This window comes from Gavialis gangeticus, unplaced genomic scaffold, assembly GCF_001723915.1.
Source record: "Gavialis gangeticus isolate Ggan-Ray unplaced genomic scaffold, GavGan_comp1, whole genome shotgun sequence".
Lineage (NCBI taxonomy): Eukaryota > Metazoa > Chordata > Crocodylia > Gavialidae > Gavialis > Gavialis gangeticus.
Genome location: NW_017729032.1, coordinates 162,057,926 through 162,068,683, shown reverse-complemented (window position 1 = coordinate 162,068,683; position 10,758 = coordinate 162,057,926). Strand labels below are relative to the sequence as shown.

Sequence of the window (10,758 nt, the reverse complement as noted above, 5' to 3'; positions counted from 1 at the left end):
ACGCATCACTCAGAGATCATGAGAACTGTGGTTTTCTCTGATAAAAAAATTCCAAATTTTCTGATTTAAAAAAATAACCCAAAATCGACATTTTTCAATTATTAAAATGAAACACCACTATATCTATATCTATATCTATATCTATATCTATATCTATATCAGCATTAGTATATGTATATGTATTAGTGGTGTTTCATTTTAATCATGGGAAAATGTGGATGAGGGAGGGGGGGCATTTATCAGAAAATTTGGGATGTTTTTTTATCAGAGAAAACCAGGATCCCTGCTGATCAGCTATGCTGGACTGTGGTTGTACTCTAGCTGAGTGGAGAAGCAGCACTCTTTTAAATAAAAAAAGTCAGAGCAAGCAGCTGTACAATTCATTCTTCAGTCATCGACCCACTACAGATTAAGCAGGTTGTAACTGGGTTCTACTATACCTCCCCCTTAACATCAGGTTTTACCAATTATCTACACCAGTGCTTCTCAACCTTTTTAGATTTGAGGCACCCCTGGACAGAATCAAGGCACCCCCTGGAAAATGTCAGCTCCTAGGACATTGATAAGGTTGGGAGGAGGCACTTTAATAATTAGAGTGGCTCCAAGAGCTGCTCTAATTAAAGTTCCTGAAGTATCTCATGTATCAGCATCCCCAAGCTTCAAAATGGTAATGGGGGCACCATTCATTTGATGAGCTTTAGATAAAGCACCCCTGCCACCATTTAAGCGCAGAGATGCTGATATATGAAATGAGGTGGCTGGCTGGAGTGCAGTAATTACCAAGCTCCAGCAGACTCAATTAACCGAGTAATTACAGCTCATCAAACCAGCCTCTGTGCTCGTGTATAAGCACCCTTAGTTTTCACTCTTTTTATGCTTACAGAAAAGTAATTGAGTAGTTTTTCTGTTGCAAAAACCCAGAAAGACCACAACTATGGATTGACACGAAATTTCTGGGTTTATTCTGTGAATCGTGTTTGTAAATATTGTGTGGCACCCCACAGCACTCTTGAAAGGATTTCAGGGCATCCTGGCATGGTGTGGCACTCCAGTTAAGAATCACTGATCTACAGGCAACCGAGCAGGTTTGTCTTGATTTTATGTGTTTGTTTCCCGAAACAGGTTGGTTTCCAAGGTGTTCTCCTGTGTTTACTTATGATGGCAGAAAGAAAAGAGCAACAATAAGGCTATTTAAGTACCTATATTAGATAATATATCTGTAGTTCAATATTTTCTAATATTTGTCTTGTAACTGTACATTTGCATTTCCTGGTTTTCAGAGTCATAGATTTAAACTGCATTGTTTTACTGAGAGTTTTTTTTCCCCCTGCAGCTATTAATACATATTTATAATCTTCTCTTTAGCTCCACAATATATTTTTGTCTGGGAAATATTTAATATTCCCTTTGGTTTACACTTTAAAATGGTATTCAAAGCATGAAATATTTTGAGTTAAGAAAGCCAGTACACTGTGGTACACCAGACTGGGGGAGGAGTTGTAGGAAGATCAAATGAATATAAAAGGAACTCAAAAAGAGAGAGACCCCTTAGACTGCTGCAGGAGCATCCCATCAGGATGCAGACAGCTGCACAGAGTCTCTTTATAGAGTTCCCTTTAGGGCTGTAGAGTACTTCAGATTCCTGCTTGTGTGTGCTGCCTTCTGGAATTGCCTCAGAGGATCTCTAAAATTGTAGATTAACTCATAGTCCCTGCAGACTGTCAACCATCTTTCTGAGCCTACCTCTAGGACTATGAAGCACTCCACTGTGCTCCTTCTGCATCTGGTTTTGGATGGCCTGATGAGACCTGTGTTGCCCCAGTCCACTTTCCCAAGCATCACATAGGATTGCTGCCTCTCTTCCTAACATACTGTTCAGCCTGTCGGGTCTTGACCATGAAGCAGGCCTCTGGTGAGAGTGGGATTTTCCAATCATAAAATTCCACATTAACATAAAGTAACAGATCTGAATTTCTAACAAACTGCTTTTCTGGTAAGCAAGAGATGATGAGTTCATAAATGCCAAGAATATGTCTTAATATAAAAGTATAGAGATAGTATTAACTTTGGGGAGAACAAAGTCTACCCTGCCCTTAACAATCCCAAATTAAGTCAGGTCTATTTTCATTAAGGCACTTATTTTGGTTATGTATATTTGTGCATGTATGTCTATTGAGCATATAAATTCTATTATCTTTACTTCCTGACTTATGTCTTACTGGTATTTCTTATTTCTCCTACAATTGTTTCTTTTACAATAGGTGGCAAAGCTATGGGAGGCTGGGAAGGAGGGATCCGTGTGCCAGGGATAGTTAGGTGGCCAGGAGTGTTACCTGCAGACACAGTCATTGATGAACCTACAAGTCTAATGGATATTTACCCTACAGTTGTTCATTTGGCTGGAGGCACAGTGCCACAGGACAGGTAGAGACTGTTTAATGAATCATATTTTATCTATCTTATAGGTGATGGGAAAAGTCTATGTTCTTGAATTAAGTGAAAGCTGAACTGGGGGGAATGTAACCTTATTTCACTCAGAAGTAAACCGCTTCAGTTTTGTTTCCATTTACCATGAGTAAATTGTAGGCACAGGAACAGTTACTGCATTCAGAAAGACCCTACATTTTTAACATGCTTTAACTTGTTTGTTTCATTGGGGGTCTCATAGATGATTAATAAACACACTTTCATTTGTTTGTCCATATTAGAATATTAACAAAAGTGAAAAACGGTTTTCTTTTATAATGAAACAATAGAAATTTGAGCAAAAAGCTGGGAGCTGGAATATGTGGGCTCTGTTTCTTGGAATCATAAGGTTGGAAGGAACTTTAGACCCTCAGCCATCCCGAACAAATGCTTTTCTGGCCTTTTGTGGAAAATCTGCAGTGAGGGAAGTTGCACAATGTCCCTGGGCAGCTTATTCTATTGTCCTGCTAGTATAACAGTTAGGATGTTTTTCCTGAGAATTCCTCCAAGTTTGCTTTGCTGCAGTTTAAAACCTCCATGGCAGTGAAACAAACAATGTTTCTCCATTTTCTGTATGGCAGTCTTTACATATATTAGAAAACTGTCCCCTTCCTCACCCTGCCCCCACACACACTTTACCTCCTTTTCTCCAAATTAAATATGACCAACTTTTTTTCATATGGCTCGCATTCCAGTATCTTTATCATCTTTGTCATTTGCCCTTGTATCATCTGTAACTTCTTTACATCCTTGTGTTTGCTTTTTCTTGCAACTGTACTACATTGTTGATTCATGTTTTGTCATTAGTCACTCTGTGACCAGAGGTGGTCCGACCCTTGAGACAAAGTTTACTAAAATTTGATTCTTAACGTTAGACGCACAAGTCCATATTTAATCATCTAAATAAATAGCCTGATTTTTCATTTCTTCTGGGCACCTAAAGCTGCCACTGACTTCAACCTCGGTACCAAACTTCAGAAGAATTGATCTTCACCTCTCAATGGCTGTAGTTTATTTACTCTTCTGTAAAATTATGGTAGTGCTAATTTGCATCAACAGAATGGCTTATTGGTAGCATGCTGCTTTTCTAATAGCTTTGGATGAAAGGTACAATAAAACTAGAAGCTATTGTTAATTATTGTATGGTTGACTCCAATGTGTCTACACGGCTAAAAATGTTAGCATTCCCTCTATTGAATCTCAGTTTGTTTAAGAATTGTCATTTTCCATCAGAAACCTGAGGAAAGTCACCTGCTCCAGCTTGGTGACTTCCATTCTGTCTGTCACATTAGGGTAATCGATGGTCGCAACTTGATGCCTTTACTGCGGGGAACAGTTCAGCACTCAGACCATGAGTTCATGTTTCACTACTGTGGTGTGTACTTACATGCCGTGCGGTGGCACCAGAAGGACAGTGAGTATAAACGTTCTTCTTACAGCAGGTCGGCTAGGCCATTTGATAGTCTTCCTTGGCAAGCTAAACAACAAGGAAATATTTGGGGTGATTTATTTCCTTGAGCACTCAGTTGTGAAGGGTGCACTATGGCTAAATGGGGAGCTCTCACATGGTTTCCTAAGCAGTATGGTTTATGACTAGTACTAAACCACAATCCTAGGAGGTGCTGCATCATTGCAGCTAGATGTAAAAACAATTAAGAGAATTGCTACGCAATAGATGCAGTCCCACATTTTTAAGCCGAAGAAGTTATTCACTTGTTTTAAGTCCCATTTTGTCTGCTGAATTGAGTTTTTTTTCACTTATAATGCTCTGCTGTGGAAGTAAGCTAATTGGCATCAGCTGTCATACATTTCATAATCATGGCTTAACTCTGAACAGGGTGCTGCACCCAGGCTAATTAGTGTAGCTGTCATGCAACCTGGGATCCATCGCTTTCTCTGCTGAGAGAATTCAAATTCACTTCTTCCACCTCCCAGAGGAGTGTACTAAAAATGAAGCAATGGGGGATGGAGAGAGCATCACTGTTCATGTCTCCTTTGGAAGCTTCATCACTGAGTAGAAAAAGATTTTAAGATTAATTGGGCTAATGATTCATTGGGCAAAGAGCACAAACAGAAACGTTAGTCTGTAGCGAAGCAGGTAGGACTCACCTTGGTACACGGGCAGTCCTAGGTTCTACTCCCTACTGACATGACAGTTTCTAAAACAGGGATGAGCAATTATTCTGGGCAGAGGGCCGCTTACTGAGTTTTGCCAAGCCATCAAGGGCCACATGACAGGCAGACCAGGATAGATAAATATTAATTTTCTAAATTTTTAGGAGCCCTGTGGGCCGGATAGAATGGCTTGTTGGGCTGCGTCCAGCCCCCAGGCCACATTTCACCCACCCCTGTTCTAAATGTTACATTAAATAGGTCTTTGGATAAAATCTAGATACTGGGACCAGAACCCAGGTCTACTACCATCTCCCAGACACTACCAGGCTGTTCTATATCTCATGCTTTTGCTCTAACTTAAGGAGCAATAGTAGGGCCTAGAATGGGAATCACACTGGGGTTCAAGGGCTAGGCTGTTCTGTATTGTCAGGACATGGAGACTTTAGATTGGATGGCAATTGAATGGGGGTTTTGAAGATCTAAATTTTGGAGTCTGGCACCTAAAGGGCAGCAGGGTGCTTAAGCCCCTTTGAAGATCTAGTGCTGGGTCTATATATCTTAGCTGTTCAGTGGGTGTCTACACATACTTTTACATGCGCCTAAACTTAATGCACATTAACCTAATGCATATCAAGGCAATTTAGGCAGACATCCACACATGTATGCACTAAGGTACATTAATGCAGGTGTGAGGACCAACTTGGAACTAAAGTTAGTCCAAAGTCAGTGGACACGCACTGCATTAATGTGCATTAGTGCATCTACATGTTCACTAATGTGATTTAGCTATTCATGCATACATTTGATACCTGATTTATGCAAGTATGAAATTTAAGTTTGAATAACCTAAAATCGTCAGTTTTAAGGCATGTTAAAAGTGTGCATGTGTAGACACATGCCCTTAATGCACCTTAAATTGGGCTAATGTGCATTAGGGCTAAGCACAGAAGTTACACATAAACCAGCATAAGTGATCAGAAACTGGTTTAAACCTATAACAGAACATAGGTTCAGTGCACATAAACCAGTTTGAAAATGGCTGAAACTGATTTAAGATACATCTAGTTGAATGTAGTATCAGACAATTGATTTGGGTCAAACCAGTTTATGCAACTTCTGTCCCAGATCCCATCCTGGCTTAAGTTAAATCACAGTCCCACAGCATCCCAGACACTTTGCAGCTATGCTGTCTGCTCCAGGGAGCAGGAATGGCCCTACCCCTTTGCTGTCTAGCTCAAGCAGGGGTGGGCATGTGGCCAGATGCATGGTCCCCTGAGACAAAGGGAGCAGGGAGGAGATTTATTCCCTCCCCTCCCCTCTACCGGGGGACTGTGGCCCCCATCAACCATTCCCCCACATCCCCACTACAGCAGCAGGATAGGGCTCATGGCCAGAGCTGGCTGGCATGGCCCCCACCATCTACCTGTAGCCCAGCTCAGGTTGAAGCTGCCAGGCTGAAGGAAACTCCACTCACCATGAGCAGTGCTGCACAGTGCAACAGAAGCAAGAGCCACAGCTGGAGGTGAGGGGAGAAAAACAGCCCTGCCAAGCCTGGTGGCTTCAGCCCTGCGCATGGAGCTCTAGTTGCAGCCCCCAGACACCTTCCACCCAAATGTCTTCCACCTTCCAAGGCATCCAGGAGATGGAGCCTCAGCTCCACGTGTTGGGCAGAAGCCTCATGGCTGAAGTTTCCAGCCTCCCTACCCCTCCACCCCATCACACACCCAGAGTGGTGCAGCATGGCCATGGCAGCGGCAGCTGGAGGTGAGGGGAGCAGAACAGACCCCACTCAGCCCTGGCCAGCCCGCAGCTGGTTGTGCACCTGCAGCCCCGGGTGCTGCACAGGACAGGGTGTACGGTGGCAGCTACCAGGCTCAGGGGCCACCAGTGCCTCCAAGCCATCCCAGGAATCCCACTCCCAAGCCAGGCCTCTCCTGTGCTTCCAGGATGGGTTGTCACACAGCTGCAGCAGGCTGGGAAGGACCCTGTCTCCACAGGCTGGCCCTGCATGGCCCTTCCCAGATGGCTGTGGCTCCATGACAGCTTGTCCAGCTTGGGTGTGGGCAGCCAGGAGCAATCTGGCCATGCAGCCCCAGCCCAGGCTTCCCCTCTGCCTCGGCCCTCAGCAACACCTGCAGGCTGGCTGGGCTCAGCCCCACAGCTGCAGCTGTATCCCCAGCTCTGGATGGATAGCAGGGCCATGTTGGTTGGTTCTGGCCAGGCCCTCCACCACCTGAACAAGAGTGTTGCATAAATTGCTGATTTTATCCCCTGGAGGCTAGTCCAATTCACCTCTAGAAGAGAGTCACACTTTCAGGCTGGGTCCAACCCTATTTTATTGCTTGCAAGCAGGCCGACAAAGGAGCTTGTTGCTCAGATCAGTGCCGACTCTAAACAAAGAGCGCACGTGGCTTTTATTGAGCTAGCATTTTTTTCAGTTGACGTGTTACATTTTGATTGGTCATTTCAAAACAAAACCTGAGCAACCTATAAGACATGCGTAGTGGGCTATCCTGTACCATGTGGGTGGAAAATTACAGAATGCAGGGGTTAATACTGAAACAAGGAACAAAGAAACATAGAGAAAAGTATCTATTTTCGCTACAAGAGCAGGAGGGAAAGTTGGGCAGGCCCTAACTGGGGTCCCGTGCCTGCCCAGAGACAGGAGAGTTTAATCCCCACCCCCTGCCCCTCTTTGCCTGAGGCACTACCCCGGCCAGTGTCTGGCCTCAGGAACAAGTCTGGCAAGGGCTGCTTCCCCCCTACCCCTCCAGACACAGCCTGGCTGGGGCCCTTACAGGCCAGGATGGGGGTTTAAACCCCTGCACAATCATATCATCCCCTGTGGGGGCATGGCCATACTCCCCAGGTCAGGTTCCCTCTGGCCTTGCAGGTGCTGCAAAGGAAAGGGAGGGCTGCTCTAGCACCCCGACTTCTAGCCTGAGCCACTGCAGGCATGTGCCTGCATTTCCAGAATTAAACATGACTGTCTGTGCACTTGCAAATCAGTTCAATCTTTGCAAGTTAAACTAACCTGCAAAGATTGAATCAATTCAGGATCTGGCTATTTGAATGTCTGTCTCTAGCCTAAATGTGCACATGTAGACATGCCCAATATATTCAAAAGAGTAACTTCCCCAACTCAGCTAAAAATGGAAATCAAGTCAGGCAGGTCATTATGAAACATTCCACTAGAGGGCAGTAGCACACAAATAATCCAAAACACATGACCTGAGCGAATCAGTCTTGCTTTACTTTGCTGTGCCACATTATAATGCTCAGAGGATTTGTCAAGCATCAAAGTATTTTGAATAAAGAAAGAGATTAAAAATAATTGCAGAGATTTCTAAATATGACAGCATCTAATGCCATCGGCTGCAGACCAGTCTTGGTCAGCCAGGCATTATGCAACGTCCAAATTTGTAACTGAAGTGCTAAAGCTCTACCAGCAAGAAGGAATTCAGATATTCAGAGCAGAGAGGGGATAGAACACATTGCCGTAAGAAGAAGCATCACCTCTAACAGCCAGGTTAACTTTCCCCTGGCCCCACAACTTCCTTAGATTTATATGGCAAGTGAAGACCCAAAACCCTTAATTCAGTGGTGGCTACAGTGCCAGGGAAGGGTTCATTTGGATACTGGGAGCAAACTGACTGCTTTCCTCACAGCAGTGATGCTTCCCACAGGGAGAAGGAATGACAGCAGACAAGGGAACTCCTAACCCTGCTCTATTCCACATAGCTGGAGCCTCAAGCCCCCCACTTTCATTCTGGTGCCATTCTTCACTGAGTGCCTATGGCTCATGACCCAGTTGCCCACCCCTAGTTAGGTACCTAAGTACTCAGTAGCATATCTGCCTATTTGGGTTCACATGTCTGCCTTTCAGGCACTGTTGGCATTCTCAAAATTGCTGCTCAGCTACTGTCTTGCTCTGTATGAGCCCCAGAGGTGAGAATCCCAGAACAGATATTCCTTCATCTGTCTTGCAAGTGGGACCTGATTTCCCAAGGTGTGCTCTGAGCATTGTGAAGGGATGGGAGTGTGGTAACAGGCTTGGAGTACCCCAGAATAGTTTAGGAGTTAGAGCATTCTCCAGAGATGTGGGAGTACCAGGTTTCATTCTCTGCTCAGACCAGCTATTCTGTAGCTCAGTTATTTGGAGCCCTTGTTTTGGATGCGGGAGGCTGAAGTCCCCCTGCTCCAATAAATGGTTAATGATCTATACCAGAGGTGTGTATCCTTGGTACATGGGCCAAATCCAACCTGTGGAGCTATGGCATCTAACCTACAGGGCTTCTTACACATCAGTAAATTTAGTGACAGGAGAGTGGTAGCAAATAATAATGCCATCTCTCCCTTGCTACCAAATTACCAAGCCCTGCCTAGCTGGATAAGACCTGGCCCAGGCCCCTCCTCTCCTGTCCTTACATGGATAGACCTACCCTGAGGTGCTCCCCACCCCCTGCCCTTTCACAGTTAGATTGGGTCCATGACATCTGCCCCACCACAACAGCTGGATTGCAGCTGACCCAGGCCATTAGCACACCATCAAATCAGGGCCAGACTGTCCTCCCCCCAGCCCACCTGGTGAATTGGGGCCAGACCACTCCAACACCCTCCCAGAAACAGCTTATTGAGCCTGGGTCTGGCATCCCCATATGCTGGCTCCAGCCCACCAGCTAGATCAGGGGTAGGCAAAGTTTTTTGGCTGGAGTGCTGAAAAAACCACAATGTCTGTCTTGGAAGATGCCAGAGTGCCAGCATGCCAGAAAAACAAAATGAGGATGGGGGGGGTACATGGCAGGATGCACTGCATATTAGTATATTTAATAATCATAAATGTTGCCTTTGTTGTTCTGTATTCCTTTTTTGTTGAGCATGTTGCAATGAGAGAGAGAGAAAAAAGAGACATATGAGAGAAAGAGGAGAGAGAGAAAGAGAGAGAGAAAGAGAAAGAAAAAGGAGAGCAGAGAGAACCAGACACGCACACAGAGAACCATGTGCACAAACAAAGAGAACCAGAACAGACACATGCACACAAACATCCGCAACTAGACACATGTGTGCGCACGCAGACACACAGAACCAGACAGTCAGACAAACACACAGAACCAGATGCTGGGGTCAGAGTGGGTGGGAGTCAGGCAGATTCAGCTGCTGCCAGCCACGAAGCCCGGGCTGCTCCCAGCAAGCAGCTGGGTGGCTGCAAGCCCTACTGCAAGCAGACCAGGCTCTGTGGTTGGCAGCAGCTACCCAGAGCCTGGGCCGGTTGCAGCCAGAAGGCTGCAAACATCTGCTCGGGGCTCCAGCATTAGCTCCATACCGGTGGGTGTATGTGTGCCTCGGAGCAGACAGTGGGGATAGGGCATGAGGCAGCACAGCCCTCCCACTATCCACTCTGAGGTCCATGTGCAGTTGCTGTCAGCATGGAGCTGATGCCCAGGCTGTAAAGCCCGGTACAGCTGTTTGCAGCCTGCTTGCTGCCTGCTGCAGCTGCCCAGAGCCCAGGCTGGCTACAAACAGCTGCACCAGGCTCCAGAGCCCAGTCATCAGCTCTGTGCCAGCAGTGAGGGAAAGGCCGGGGTTGCATTGCCTCAGGTTCTCCACCTCCCCCACACCATCCTCTCCGAGGCACACGTGCACCTGCCGGTATGGAGCTAACACTGGAGTCCGGAGCAGATATTTGCAGGCTCCCGGCTGCAACCTGCCCAGGCTCTGGGTAGCTGCTGCTAACCACAGAGCCCAGTCTGCTTGCAGCAGGGCTTGCAGCAGCCCAGCCACCTGCTGGGAGCAGCCCGGGCTTCATGGCTGGCAGCAGCTGCCTAGAGCCCAGGCTGGTGGTGGCATGCCGAGTAAAATGGCCTCACGTGCCATGCTCAGCACATGTGCTGACGGTTGGTGACCTCTGAGCTAGATCCAGCCTGCAATCAGACTGGACACCACCCATCCAGCACCATTGATCTATACAACGTGGAATAGTTCTAGCAGAAGAGATTGATTGACCCATGCTACAATCACTTGGTGGTCAAGAGATATGAATTCAAGACCCTGCACTGAATCAGACCCACTAGAGCAATGGGGGGAAACCTTTTTGGAAGGCATGCCACAAATTAAGCCTCATGCACTACCACTCCAATCCCCTTAGTGATCTACTGTTTTACTTTCCGCTCCCTGTCC

At 46.1% G+C, this 10,758-nt stretch overlaps 1 protein-coding gene across 3 annotated transcripts in view; it reads left to right on the top strand.

Moving 5' to 3' along the window:
* The window catches only part of LOC109302673 (arylsulfatase D-like), a 46,412-nt gene that overhangs the window by 22,919 nt on the left and 12,735 nt on the right, over positions 1-10,758 (top strand). For all 3 annotated transcript variants that reach the window (XM_019524363.1, XM_019524365.1, XM_019524364.1), the window contains exons 8-9: positions 2,262-2,424; positions 3,759-3,880. In XM_019524363.1, coding sequence (XP_019379908.1) covers positions 2,262-2,424; positions 3,759-3,880 — 285 coding nt within the window. The remainder of the gene's footprint in view (positions 1-2,261; positions 2,425-3,758; positions 3,881-10,758) is intronic.